We start from the raw sequence: 15,063 nt of genomic DNA, 5'->3' as shown, positions 1-15,063 counted from the left end.
TTGCGGCGAAGGCACCGCGCATCCGTCCCTGCCATCGTGAGAGAGCGGCGAAGGACCGACGCGAGGAGCGCGAGATCGACAGACGCGCGGTCATCACGTCCCCTGTCGCTGCCCTCTCCCTCGCAAGCTGCTGCTCGCGCCTCGGACTCGGGCGTCCGAGTGTGTGTCGGCCCCGGCGCAGGCACGAGGACCCAGCGGTAGCCGGGTACCACCTCCGGAACAGAGGGGGGTGGTGGTAGGCGGCTTGCCTGGACGAGCGGCCGGAGCTGCGCGCCTGGCGGGAAGGGTCGGCGTCGTCGCCGACGCTGCGTCGACAGGCGCCAGGCGCCGACGAAGTTGACCCGCCGCTCGTGGATCTGCCTTGGTCGACCATCGAACGCCTCAACACGATGCGAAGGGCGACCTCCTCCACATTGTCGGGCTCCGCTTGGCGCAGCAGCCTTGCACAGTTGTCGTCGGAGCCGGATCCCCCACCGAAAGCAGCGCTGCTTCGGTCGCCGGCCATTTAATGCGCTCGGAGGGGATCGAAAGTGGAGTGGACGGAGAGATGAGTGAAGTGAAGTTCAGATCTGCGGCCTAGGATTTTCTGGATGGGGATATTTGTGGAGCAGGCGTGGGCTAAGCCGACGTGGCGGACGCGTCCGGGCTGCCTCATAACCTTTCCATACTTCAGCTGGATACGAGGGGTGTCAGTCAGTCCGAACGTTTGAGACCCGTTTGAGGCGCCCGATTGAGCCGAAATTTCATGACCAGTCAGTGACCTGGCAGCCTGCCCGAACGGTTTGAGGCGGGTTTAAGGTGCCCGGTTGTATAGATACTCTTATACACATATTTCTTCTCCGCTTCACCAGGTAAAAAGAAGGGCCAAATTGCAGCAAAACACAAACCAGAAACCTTTATTCATCCATCGCAACGCAACCCAACCCTGTGTACAACTCTAGTTACAAACACGACACACCTCACGCGGCCAGGAGGTACCTGAACCGGAACTCGTAGGGGAGCACCTGGATTCGGCGGCGCGCGTCGGCGGCGGCCACGGCGCGCATGGCGCCCTGCCGCAGCTCGGTCGGCAGCTGCAGGCAGACCCAGTCCATGAGTGAGTCCACGTCCTTGGCGAAGTCCAGCAGGTACCAGTGCAGCAGCTTGGGGATGGCCAGGCTCGCCGGCGCCGACACCCCCACCGCCGCCTGCAGGTAGTCCCGCTTCGCGCCCTCCAGCTCCTCCTCCACCCGCGCCGCCGTGTACACCCTCACCTGCACCATCGGAGCAAAAAAGACAACACGTCGCCATCAGCTCCACCGTCGCCGGTAGTACAGAAGAACTGTTGCGTGCCACTGTTGGGATCGAGATCGAGAGAGCGTACGGCGGGGGAGGACCAGCTCCCGCAGGAGAGCGCGAAGGTGACGAGCGGCTCCGGCCACTCCAGTCCGAACGCGCCAGCGCGCGCCGCCTCGTCGCCGCCCTTGGTTCCTTCGCCCTCAGGGCTCACCTGCTGGACGGACGGTCACGGGTCATACGTTCATCGACGGACGGACGAACAGTTCATTCTACTAGTACATTCGCTAGCTACGGTGGCGTTATCGACGGCGACATGCTGTACGTACGTGCTTGACGCTGTAGGGCAGGCGCAGGATGAAGTGCTCGATGGACATGGCGCTGTGCGTGCGCCCGCCCACATCTACCGTCGCCTGCAACCAAAAACTCCAATGTCAGACTACCATCTTTAATCTTACTGCAGGCAGAGGCAGGCACGGCTCATTTGAGTAGGCCGTGCCCGGAGCATTCAGGAGGTAGGGCAAGGCAGGGCAGGGGTGGGTCCCGTGTGTGCTCGAATAAGATTGTTTTAGGATTACCTTTGGCATCATTGCCACGAGCTCATGGGGCGTGGTAGGTATCCCTTGCTCCAGGAATGCCTGCAGTACATGGCAGGCAAGCGCAAGCATATATTAGTAGTATTAAACTCACAAGATCCAGCAAGTAGTAACTTGAGCCTACTTCCGGCGATGATTAGGGCAGGGGACAAGAACCATTTATTTACTTATATAAAACCAAAAGTATAATCACCACGAACGAACCAACATGCCACCAATGTCCCCGTTCCCACTTCCCAGTCTATTTCAAACTTACTAAAGAATAAGCAAGCACGCATCCTCGGAACCACTACCAGTACCCAGGCTGTACTGCCGGACATGCACCAGTAGCTATGAATGAGCCTCCCAAAAAAGCTCCAGCATACAAACAGTAGTTCTACGAAAAGCGACGCTGATAATTGAGCTAGCTGCAACTGCCCCGGAAGACGAAATTGCACGCAAGCCGGCTAGATGCACATTCTATATGTATGTGCTCCTATAACATAGATAGACCGAAGATGCAAATAATTCAAGGAAACTAGCCAGGAGATGGTGTCAATCATGGGTGCCAGCGGAGCTCACATTCATCATGCAGGAATTGTAGACGTTGATCCAGAAGGCCAGCTTCTGCTGGTGCGAGAGCCCCGCCAGGTCAACCGAGCCGAGCTTCCGGAGCAACGCCCTGCACCAAGATTCGCCAGATCAGCGACGCCGTCGAGTCAAACCACCACCCCTACTCACCGGACAGCAAAATCTAACTTGGAATCAAGATGGTGGCGGCCGTGACAGCGAGCTCACCTCAGTCTCCGGGCGAGGAGCGTGTTGCCGGCCAGCGCATCGCGGTCGAAGGACGCCGCGTCGACCACGCCCAGCCGCCTGTAGGGGCCGACGTCCCGGCCGCCCAGCTCCAGGATGCCGTAGGGGTCCTGCGGGTACGCGTCCTCCGACGACCACGACCCGGACACCGACGGGGACACCGGCTGCTGCTCCTCGTCCTGGCCGCTCGCCGGCGCCGGCGCCGGCGAGCCCATCTGCGAGAAGATGGTCAGCAGGCAGCTCAGCAGCTCCTCCGACAGCCTGTTGGGCGCGCTCGAGCCGTCCTTCTCTGCACCATTGCCGGCAGCGTCTGCGACCCTTTTGCGGTCAGGCGCCGTACTGATCGCCTGTGTCAAAAATACAGAGTTGCAGCACGAATTCAGCAAACGTCCCGCAGAGACAGAGAAGAATATTTTGGGGAACATTCATTCAGCTGCTCGCAGTAAAACTGTAGGTAATTCCCTGGTTTTACTTTTACCTGAGGAGCCGCCCTGCGTTTCTCTGGCGCCGCTGCCGCCGGCGCCCTGGGTTTGGCGGCGACCTTCTGCGACGGCGACAGGCGGCAGTTTCTGGCCGTCGAGGTGTTGCTGCACGACAGGTTCTCCTTTCCAGCCCCGGAGCCGCCGGAGTGCTCGTCCTGGCTCGCCTGAGCGGGAGTCGGCTTTCTTGGTGTCTGCGTCTGCTTGCCGTTCGGCGACGGACGAACAGTTGGAGAGAGCTCTGCATTTGGGGTTGGGCTCGACGGCATGGGCTGCGCCGGCACGCATCCCTCGCCGCCGCCGCCGCCGGGGAGGTGCGCGTTCTTGGCGGAGGAGAAGATGATGGCCTCCTGGTAGATGCCTTGCCGGAAATTGACCACCTGCTCCTCCAGCCGCACCACCTCCTCCTCCAGCACGGCCACCTCCGCCAGAAGAGCCAGCGTCTGCGCGGCACAATTCAGCTCAGGATCGAATTGCTCCAAAATAGATATCGAATTGCGCAATGGCGTCTGAAGCAGAATGCGGATGGGCACTGACCTGAGACGGCAGGTACGGGGGCAGGCGGGGCAGCGCGCCGAGCGGCCTGGTGAAGGCCCGCTCCAGAGCTCGGTGGACGTTCTCCTCGTGCCGCAGCTTCTTCTTCAGCTTGTCCACCTAGCAAGCACAATTCCCAACACCGTCAGCAACGCAGTGCGCACAAGCATCGAAATCCTTCAATTCAAGGAAAATCGAGATAGAATTCACGCACATCCTGCTGCAGCGCGAGCTTCCGCTCCCGCCTCGAGTGGACTCTGTTCGCCACGCCTCTGGCCGCCGCGCCGGCGGTCGGCCCCTTGGCCGGCATGGCCTTCCGCTGGTCCTTCTGCATCATCATCTGGAGTAGACGCAAAATGCCATCAGGGAAAAGAGGGAAAAGAGCCTCGTTCAATTCAGGTACCTAGCTGTCAAAGAAACTACCAACAAAAGCAAAGCGACAGATTCCTGGCCGATTAAAGGTAAAGCAAAGCGGATTAAAGAGGGAAAATTGGGGCTCGGCGGCGATCGGGAGGGTATCCAATTCGAGCTGCTGCTCCCTAAAGCAGCCGATGCCGTGGAGACGAACGAGATCATCGCTTGGCATTGCACGAACATTATCAGACTACAGTGCTCGTCGTTGTACTCTTCCGCATTTAATAGTCCGTCTGACAAAAACTACATGGCCGGTGCGAAAGATTAACAGCAACACTGCCCGGAAACGCTAAACAACCACAGATGCTAATCAACCACGGAAAGGCGCACGGAAATCGAAGAGAAAATAGGAAAACATTCAAACACGGAGTTCGAACGATTGAGCCCCCCGAACTGACGGCAAAGTCGCAAGCTTTCCGATCATGCGGGCGGTGGCTACCGAGAGCGGCCAGGGAATCGAGAACCCCTCACGGAAACCCAAGAAATAACCGCGCATTGTCACCTCCTGGGCGCTCAATTCCACGAGCAAAAGTTGCGCAATTCTAACTCGAATCATCCAAATGCAAGTGGCAGAGACAGAGCTGGCGAAAGAAACAGAGAGGTTGAAGAAACAGAGAGATGAAGAGGCCTTACCCCCCTGTCGCCCTTCGGGGCGGCCTTCGCGCCGTGCGCCGCCGCCGGCCTCCGAGCCCGGCCATTCATCTCCGACGCCGTATGCTCGCCTCTCTCAACACCAGGGGCCAGTGCGCTGCGACGGAACGGAGCGAGGGGCCTGCAGGTTAAATCCTCTTCGTGGCGGGCCTACGGACCGCGAGGGAAGACTCCAGCGCCATTAAAGGCACCGCGAGCTCTGCGGTGCTCCCTGGGCGGCGGGATGGGGCGCGGTCCAAGCCACCGCGGCCAGACTAGCAAAGCGCGGCCTCTGCTGCTGGCGGATTCGATTGGGTGGCGTTCCCGATTGGGTTAAGGGCGGGATTGGTGGGCGTGCGTGGGAATTGGGATTGCGGCGATGGCGATGCGTGGCGCTCTCTCTCGCGGTTGCTCTCTTCCCTCCCTCGCGTGTGGGAATCGGGTTTAGCTTGCAGGGTTGCCCAGCCAGCTCCGTTCTAGTACTGGTTGCAGCCATGCGGTGGCGTAATTGAGCTCTCTCATTTTGCAGGCAGCACCCTCCGTAAATCTTTATTTATTTAGTGTACGGTCTGTTTTACAACTTTATTTTCCCTCCGATGAGTTGTGACTATCTGTGATTCAAATGATTTTTGAGGTTTACAATTAATATAATTTCGAACGTATGGTTTGATTTGTAAGTATCGCCTCACCAAAATCTATTCCTGCCCCTCCCAAAAAAAAGTCACGTCAGTTCCTGCATTTTCAATAGTGTCTCGGAAATATATAGTTGTGACATTTTTCAATAGTGGCTCGGTAGTGAATCCAAGAGGGAGAGAGCTAGGATAGTCGATGAGATTGCGTCGCTAGACGCCCAAGCTGATGTCACGCCCTTCTCGGAAGGCGAATGGGCCCTCAGATATGCCCTTGAAAACCAAGTTCTCGCGATTCTAAGAGTGGAAGAAGAATATTGGCGTCGTAGGGGCGGCGTCAAATAGGTTACTAAAGGAGATGTGAATACTGGATACTTTCACACGTATGCGAATTGTCGGAAGCGCAAATGCTCCATTTTGCGACTCCAATCTGACAACGGTCTCCTTCTGACCCAAAACGAGATAGTTAGTCATATATACGAGTTTTTCATTGGCTTGTTGGCGACGGCTGATGAAAAGGCTTTATGCCTGCGTGAGGATTTGTGGGATCCTGCGGAGAGGGTGTCGTAGGAGGAGAACGATGGGCTGGCTTTGTCCTTCCTGCCGGAAGAGATCGACAAGGCCCTGGCTGATATGAAGACGGACACGGCGCCCAGCCCTGATGGTTGACCTGTGGAGTTATTCAAAAAGTTTTGGCCGAGCCTTAAGCACCTCTTCAATGCGATCGTGAACAGTTTTGCCCTAGGGATGGTTGATATGTCGCGCCTAAAGTACAGTGCTATTAGTCTGGTCCCTAAGGTCAAAGGTGCGGACAACATTAAGTTGTTTCGGCCTATCACTCTCATTAACGTCCCGTTCAAATTGTGTGCAAAAGCTTACACCACTCGCCTGGCGCCAATTTTGAAGCTCGATTTCGAAAAAGCCTACGACCGTGTGAACTGGGAGTTCGTACGGGAGGTCCTCCTCAGAAAGGGTTTTGAGGCAGGTTTTGTCCACCGTATCATGCACTTAGTCAGTGGAGGACGGTCACTATTAACGGCGAGCTGGGCAAGTTTTTCTGCATCAAAAGGGGCCTCCACCAAGGAGACCCAAGCTCTCCGCTCATTTTTAACTTTGTTGCGGATACCCTGTCGGCCATGCTTGGCAAGGCAAGAGCTGCGGGTCACATCAAAGGTTGGTGCCCCACCTCATCCCTGGTGGGGTGACCCACTTGCTGTATGCAGACGATACGATGCTTCTTTTCGAGCCTAACGACCTTAGTATTGCCTCTATCAAGCTACTACTCCTTGCGTTTGAGATTTTTTCGGGGCTGAAAATCAATTTCCTAAAGAGCGAGGTTATCACCATAGGGATGGGTGACTAGGATAGTGTGCGGGTGGCTAACTTACTTAACTGCAATTTAGGGGGGTTCCCAATTAAGTATCTTGGCCTCCCGATAGCCCACCGGAAGTTGTCAATCTCCGAATGGGAACCATTATACGGAAAGGTAGATAACAGGGTTAGCCCGTGGAGAGGGAGGTTTATGTCTTCGGCGGCTAGACCGATCCACACAAATTTGAGCCTCTCCTCACTTCCACTTTTTACAATGGGTATGTTTCTGCTCGCGGAAGGGGTTCATGCGAAATTAGACACCCCTCTCTCCCGGTTCTTTTGGGAAGAAACCGGAATTAAACGCAAATACCAAGTCAAGTGGGCGGCGGTGTGCAGGCCAAAAAATTTCGGAGGCTTAGGTATTACTAATTCCAAGCTTATGAATGTAGCTCTTCTCACCAAACAGTGGTGGTGTCTTGCCCAAAACGAGTCGGGACTCTGGGCGGATCTCCTCCGGGCTAAATACTTCCCGGACGGGAACCTATTCAAGGCCAAGTCGTCAGGTTGTGCGTTTTGGAATTGGATCCAAGCGATTAGGCCGGCAATCTCGGCTGGGGCCAGGTTTAGTGTTAATAATGGCATGTCCACACGGTTTTGTCTCGATAGTTGGTTGGGTCCGACCCTGCTATGGCAGTCCCACACTTCGATTTTCCAACTTGCCACTGACACGCATATCTTCGTGGACCAGGCCCTTAGATCATCCCCTCCGGCGATCCACTTCATGCGCACCCTCTACCCTGCTGAAGAGGTGAGCTGGGCCGACCTGGTGGCCAAGGTCGACGGCTGGCAGCTCAGCTTGGGGGCTGACTCTATCACTTGGAGCCTGTCTGCCTCACAATGTTTTTGGTAAAATCGTTATACAATAAGTTGACCGAGGGCACCTCCCTGGACATAGCTAGGGGGTTGTGGAAGGCTGCCCTGCCACTCAAGATTAAGATTTTCTTGTGGCAAATGTTTAGAAACCGCCTGCTCACGTCAGATAACATGGCCAAATGTAACGGCCCGGCCGATGGTTCTTGTGCCGTTTGTGGTCTAGGGGAGGACGCGAACCATGTTTTCTTTCGTTGCTTTCTAGCTAGGTTCGCGTGGAGTGCCGTTAGAGATTCGCTCCAACAGAACTGGAATCCCCTCTCGGGGGCGGATCTGCTTTCCTTGCTGCAAACCCAGCAGGGTGCGAATGCAAGGATTGTTTGGCGTTGCGTAGGGGTGCTATTGTGGTCTTTATGGACGACCCGGAACAAAATTACGATTGAGAAGAAATTCCCTGCTCATCCAGTTGATATCGTTTTCAAATGTCATCTCTTCTTACATATGTGGACACCGTTGGGGAAGCAACGCGACGCTGAGCGCATGCTGGAGATTGTGGAGAAGATTAGAAGCACCCTAACGCTGGCTCGTCAGACTGCACCGTTGGATTGAGCTTTTGGAGTCTTCGGGCCGCGACAGAATGATTGGCCTGTTGATCATCTAGTTTTAATTTATGTGTGCTAGTGCTTCCGGTTATTTGGACCCTGATGCGTATTTGGACCTTGATGATTTGTATCTTTTGGATCGTGTTGGTCTTTAAGCTTTAGAACCTTGTTGGATGCTGCCTGGTGGCTTTATTAATTTAAAGCCGGATGCTTCTAATGTCTTCGTTCCAAAACAAAACATAAATTAACAACATGTCGAGTGTGGACGTACAGAGGCCGAGCTCCACAGAGCTCGGTACTTAAAAACAGATTAAAAACATGTTTTGAAGTTTCAAAATAATAAGAAAAATCAGTGAAAACTTATATGTGTTCTGTACGGACGTGTAAAATTGGGTTAGTAAGTATTGTTAGTTGTAGCCCGCACAGGAAAACAAAATTTTGGTCCAACAAAAAAAGCGGCCCATTAGACAGACATATTTGTCTTTTTTAGCCACATGTGAAGGTATAATATTATAAAATTTTACACATGCGTATGTGTTTTCACAAAATAATTCAGCTTTTTACGCTATATAAAATGGTGTTCTGTATCGACCTCCGTGGAGATCGATCTCCATTGGCAATTTTCACAACATGCCTTGCTTTTGAGGTGTATTATAAGATCATTTTCAAACAGATGTACGATAATTGTAGGGGTAGAGAAATCGCTTGCTGCATAATTTTTGGAACTACCGGTGGGATGGCTAAGATTTTAACCACCTCGCCCCTCTGGCGACCCTGGTACTCATATCTGGTTGTCCGCGGTCCACCGATAACTACCGACTGCCACCTATCCCATGTTTTCTCCATCTCCAACCTCTATATCTGGGCGCAATGGATGACATCTACATTAAGCAGGAGGCATGAAGAAATGGACACGAGGAATACCAAATTTATTTGTGCCCAAAATTGTGAAAATCTTGTATGCCTATTACATGTGTTGTGTTGGTGCATGTTAATGAGCCTTTATAAGCATAACGAACTTTAGACGAATATAATTGATTGTTTTTTGTGTGAAAAGGCTTAAGGATATATTAAGATTCACATAACCTTACAAACACACCCAAACATAATAATAAAATTACCATCAAAGTCTTCAGGGTGGCGAAGTACTCTTCCTTGTGCATCCATCGACGGATGCCGTTAACGTAGGTCGATGCTGCTTCTAGGACTCCGCCTTAGAAGAGCAAGCGTTTTGAAACCTGAGAGCAGCGACCAGGAAGTTGTTGATGCAAACAATGAAATGCTGACAGCGGTGATCTACGACCAAATCATCGCCGCGGAGAAGAGAATGCCGATAAGGGCATGTAAAAACTCAAAAGACCAGTGAAAACCTAAACAACCGGATCCCGAAAGCACAAAACTATATGGCCTCCGCCTACCATAGGTACGCCAACAGATCGGGGAAGCCATTATTCTTAAATAGGGAAAGCGGCGCCTCCATGCCGTCCATAACCAAATGCAAAGGCTGGCTAAAAGAAAACCCGAGACAAATTAACCACGCCGTTGTACGTCAAGTCCGAATCTGAGATTGAACTCACCTCCACTCAGGTCCATCAGCCGACACCATGTTCTCCTGTGGCTTAGCTAGGTTGGACCGCCGTCAAAGCTCACCGTGCTCGATTCGTCCGAACACCGCCGGCTTCACCAACATCGTCTTCGAGCACCGCATGACGAAGACATCCACTCAAGCCTGCATCTCCACCTTCGACCGTTGCAGCCCTCGAAGACCTCCAAGACTTTCCAAGCAAGCCGCCCTTGAACCAAAGCTCCTCCGGCGGCGACGCACCCTGGCGACAACATGAAGGGAAGGCGGCGAGAGGTGTCTAGGGTTTGGACGATTGCCTTATCCACCCTTGCGAGACTACACTACTGTTTTGGACAAGCTTCAACTTTTTTTGCGGAAAAACTTCCAATCTATTCATTTTCAATCATGGCAGTACAACGAACATCAGAAATAAAAATTACATCCAGATCCGTAGACCACCTAGCGACGACTACAAGCACCGAAGCGAGCCGAAGGCGCGCCGCCGTCATCGCCCCTCCATCGCCGGAGCGGGGCACACCTTGTTGTAGTAGACAGTCGGGAAGTCGTCGTGCTAAGGCCCCATAGGAACAGCACCCCAGAACAGCAACCGCCGCCGATGAAAAATAGCGTAGATCGGAAGGATCCAAACCGAAGACACACGAACGTAGACGAACAACGACGAGATCCGAACAAATCCACCAAAGATAGATCTGCCGAAGACACACCTCCACACGCCCACCAACGATGCTAGACGCACCGCCGGAACGGGGGCTAGGCGGGGAGATCTTTATTCCATCTTCAGGGAGCCGCCGCCGTCTCGCCTTCCTGAATAGGACACAAACCCTAACAAGATTGAAAAAAAACGACTAAAAACGGAGCCCTCCCGCCGGCCCTTGCCAGGAACCACCGCACCTCCATGGCTCTAGGGCCACCGGAGACGAGGCGGACCTGCGCCGGCGCCGGCGAGAGGCACGAACCCAACTTTCTTTCTTGGAGGAGGAGGAGGAGAAGGCAGAGCCCTGGCTCTAGGTACTGGATAAGCTTCAACTAGAGAGTAGCTTTGAATATTCTCAAACCGTCCATTAGGTGACTCCATTGAAATTATTGTACTCGTATGATGGGCAATTGGAGAATGACATGACAAGTTCTGGAGTATTTACAGGAAAGATACACTACTCCAAATTGGGGAGTATTTTTCTTCACACCTCACTGCAGACTGCGGTACTCCCCAACTCCTCAAGTGCGACGTTGCATTTAGGTTCGGTAAATTCTGGTCTTCGTTCCGGCGCACTCCGGAGGCTCCTGTAATTTATGCGCAGCCGTGCTAGTACCGACTGCACCGTCAGGCTGGGGCTGAAAGTTCTTGGTGAACCAAACTCCCAGCGCCGTGCAGCCGTGCGGTCAGGAGTCTGGACTCTGGAGCGTCGCGACCCGGCGAGTCGGTGGGCGAATCATAACCGACCCTGACATGTCGACAGGCTCACCGACCCTGACATGTGTCCCAGCTAGCAGCGAAACTCCTACCACGAAATTGCCCTTTTTTTAGGGGAACCACGAAATTGCTTGGCTCCCTGCGGAACGTGAGGGCAGGGCCACGGGCCAGTCTCTCCGGGGCCCAAGCGTGTTCTGCTCTGCAGCTGCCGTGGGCCATGACGGGCCACGCAGGTAAATCATGCAGCAGCAACAGCAGCGTGCCGCTCCGCACTTTGACGAGCAGGTTTCACTTTACAGCTTCCCCCAGGGATGGATACATCCACGGATCGTTCGATGGCTTCGCTCACCTTTTTACTGGTTTCACTCGATGGCCTGCCTCCGTTTTGGTCGACTTGAGTCGCGACGTGCGGTACAAATTATTGCCCGTTCGTGACACGCCGGGTGGGTGGTGGTGGCAGCGTGGCACCAGTGGAGTGGCCGTGCAACGCAGGTGAAACAGTCCTACTGCTTGCTCTGCTTCAGCGACCAGCAATATGGTCGTCATATTAAGCTCGCAGCAGGCCGCGCCAAACACGCAAAGTCCCAGGACTCCACGTGTTTGGATCGAAGACCGCTCATTCCTTCACAAAACTAGTACTAAGACCGGTCAGTTGAATATAAGCGTCATGTAAAGCTCTCGGATGAAAATTTGTTTCAGGTTTACTTGCAAACAGCTTAAAGCTGCATCGGCCGCGACAGACGAAGGTCACGAGGCCAACTCCAACGCGCGATCTTAAACGGACATTCGTTTTGTCCGCTTTTCGTTCGTTTGAAAATGGTAATGGGGTCATGGACGCATGGATTTGTGGATGCGTCGGCCGTGCGTTCACATGCGTTTTATTTTTGCAAATACATATTCATCAATGATTTTTGATACATGGAAGCACATCACCTAATCTTGACTAGAATAGCAAGACCAAAGAAAACAAAAACCACGAGAAGACATTTTAGAAGATATCCAACTTCCATAACTGCTCCCGTAAGTTGGATTAGTGCCTTCTCGATGCATTCATTGTTGATCTGCGGAGGCTCGATCTTGTTTGCTTCTTTCTTCTTCGAGTCTAAATAAGTAGACGTTGCTTCCTCGCATCTAGTCTCATCTCTAACCTCTATTCTAACAACGAGTGCACTAGTCTCATCTCTAGCCTCTATTCTAGCTAAAACTGTACGAACATCTACTAAATTGCGTTCCATCAATATATCGATGTATTCTTCTTTCCAATACCAAAAGTTGCATTCATTCTACACAATAAAAACTTAAGTAAGTATAACTAGTCAAATCCGAGAGCACAACCGAAGCTAAGTAGCACATACCCCATCCGTTGAGCACTTGATGAACACCCACTGGGATGTTCCGGCGTTGTAGACACGTGGCGCAAGACCTTCTTTGGGCAGCCGTCGCACTTAATAAGTGGCAACGGTGCGCCGACGAGCTTTTGGGCCAGCAACGAGCCCGGCCGACGGCCGTTCGTGCATCTCCTGCCGAACCACCGACGGTGTAGATCCGAGCGGCTAGAGGCGGAGTCAGTACCTGCATACAACCTTGCAGCCTTCCCGCCCGATGCCCAGCCAGTCCATGGTACGATGCGGCCTCCCGCAGCTGGGCGAGCCCAAGTCCGGCCGGATCCGCTCCAAATCTGACTGCCGGGAGCGCAAATCAGGTGGTCGTGGTTGGGTAGCTCGGGGCGTCGAAGGAACGGGGGCTGCAACAAGGGTTGGGGCGAGCGCACGGCCGAGCTGCACCGCGGCAATGGCGGCGGCGGCGATGAACGAGAGTGGCGTGGGTGCGGCTGGAGCGAGGAGGGAGGGGGGATAAAAAAGGGAGGTATGTCTCCCCGACGGGCGGGCCAGGGGAGGACATGGGCAAGAGCCACGTGTTGTCCGCGCGTGTCCGTTCTTATTTTTTGCGGTATGAACACTTGTATTACTCATTCATAAGATCCTTACAATCAGCTTGTACCACTTCTAAAACCCCCGGTGGGCCTGAGCCTATCTAGGTCATAGTTCTCTGTTCAATTCTAGCAAAACTAGCAAATTCTAGCAAAACTAGCAAGACAGTCACCAGCATTATTTTACTACGACTTACATGAATAACACACGTTTCTCTAAGACCTCTCAGAAATTTAATCTCCTTAATGAGTGCAGCATACACCGATCTGTCCACCTCCCTTCCTTGAATCATGGAAACCGCAGAGAGCGAATCCATTTCAATGATAATGGGAGCAGTGCTTCGCTGAAGAGCCAGTGAAAGTCCTTCCATGCAGCCACAAAGCTCAGCTTCCAACGCATCCGGCATGAAAACAGTCGTCTGCACGCCGAGAAGATCACGTCGCCAACTTCATTACGCAGGATCATTACGTAGGATCATTCCGGCACCCGCCAATAAAAGTTCGCGCATGTCCGTTCGACCGCAAACTCGACCGAAATTTGGACCGAGAATGAGTCGAAAGCTGACAGAAAACGGACGACGATCCGTTTGTGGCCACGCTTTGGAAGGCTTGCTTTGTGTCTGTTTACCCTCAAACGGACACGGACAAACAATATGGTGTGGCGTTTGAGTTGGCGTGGGGGGGGGGGGGGGGTGGGCACGCGCGCACGCGAGGAGGGGCACATGCCGATCGCGGAGCGCCGAAGCAGTGGCCTCCCCACGCTTTTCCGTGGCCAGCTAGCGGCGCGGCTCCATGTCGGCCCAAAATGGCTGCCAGAATTGAGTGTTTGACACTGGAGGTACCACGACAGAGACCCCGTTTCTGTACTGCTCTACACGTACGTATGCCGCTTAAGGAATGGCTAGCCGCCTACGACCATGCCTACGTACGGTTCAATCATGAGTAACGCTTCTGTTTAACGGTTCAAAATGTTTCTCCTAGTGCCCATTCAGAAACATGCCACCTATATTTTCAACCTGAGCATCTTTTACATGTTTTTTTACATGTTGATTATTTATATTTGTATTATAAAGATTAGTTGAGTGGTCGCCCGTCGCTGAATTGGGATTGTATCTAAACTTAAGTTGACTTTAGAGTTTCTTATGTCTAAATCAATGATGTTGGCCTTTGGATCTTAAAAGAGTCAACTTTACACCCACGGCCCGGGACATTTGAGATAGAAGATGGGTAGACATGGAAGGAAAAATTCCTTTCGGTGCAGGGCAAGGAATCTTATTAAAGCCAGTGGCCCAATCAATTTCATCTTATGCAATGTTAGTATTTAAACTCCCTAAAGGAATTTGCAAAACAATCACTGATCAAATAGTTGGTTTTTGGTGGGGTGATGGTGAGGAGAAGAAAAAGATGCATTGGTTTGCGTGATGAAAAATGTGTGTACCGAAGAAGAAAGGGGGCTTGGAATTTAGAGATCTTCACAGTTTTAACCAGCGTTGGCGACTAATCCAGAACCCGGACTCTCTATGTGCACGTGTTTTGAGCGCAAAATATTTATCCCGACGGAAACATCTTGCAAGCTGGACCAAAGAATGGGTCGTCGTTTACTTGGCAGAGCATAGTTGCAAGTATTCAAACTTTTTAGAGGGGGTGCATTTGGCGTGTAGGTACAGGAGCACAAATTGATATATGACGGGACCCCTGGATCCCTTCGAGTCCTTCAAGGAAGGTAATCACCCCTAGAGGTGCAACGATGCTCAGATTTGTGGAAGACCTTATTGATCCACACCTTGGATAGTGGGATGAAGTGCTAATCAAAGATGTATTCTCACCTGTTGATGCTCATAGGATCCTTCAAATTCCTTTGAACGTGCAGATTATGGAGGATTTTATTGTTTGGAACTACACGCGATCAGGAACCTTTTCGGTTAGATCGGCATATTACAGAGAGTTCGAGCACCAATATGGCCGGCATCTTACTAGAACCGATGGACAAGGAAACATATAG

The 15,063-nt window shown here is 52.7% G+C and overlaps 1 protein-coding gene across 2 annotated transcripts; it reads right to left on the bottom strand.

Moving 5' to 3' along the window:
• Positions 1-869: 869 nt before the first annotated feature.
• On the bottom strand, positions 870-5,250 carry LOC109747483 (uncharacterized). Of its 2 annotated transcripts, none has more exons than XM_073500414.1 (10): positions 4,727-5,250; positions 3,894-4,019; positions 3,683-3,799; positions 3,145-3,588; positions 2,649-3,013; positions 2,433-2,532; positions 1,854-1,913; positions 1,605-1,688; positions 1,364-1,492; positions 870-1,253 (listed from the first exon to the last, which is right to left on the bottom strand). In XM_073500414.1, exons 1-10 carry the CDS (start codon positions 4,793-4,795, stop codon positions 960-962), a joined length of 1,788 nt encoding a protein of 595 aa, XP_073356515.1. In that variant the 5' UTR covers positions 4,796-5,250; the 3' UTR covers positions 870-959. The 2 variants fall into 2 exon arrangements, with proteins under 2 accessions (XP_073356515.1, XP_020162131.3); XM_020306542.4 differs by having other exon boundaries at positions 1,364-1,489; positions 4,727-5,176.
• Between the last annotated feature and the right edge of the window lie 9,813 nt (positions 5,251-15,063).

Source organism: Aegilops tauschii, chromosome 5 (assembly GCF_002575655.3).
Source record: "Aegilops tauschii subsp. strangulata cultivar AL8/78 chromosome 5, Aet v6.0, whole genome shotgun sequence".
Lineage (NCBI taxonomy): Eukaryota > Viridiplantae > Streptophyta > Magnoliopsida > Poales > Poaceae > Aegilops > Aegilops tauschii.
Note: the sequence above shows the minus strand (reverse complement) of the source record. Positions and strands in the feature narration are given on the sequence as shown.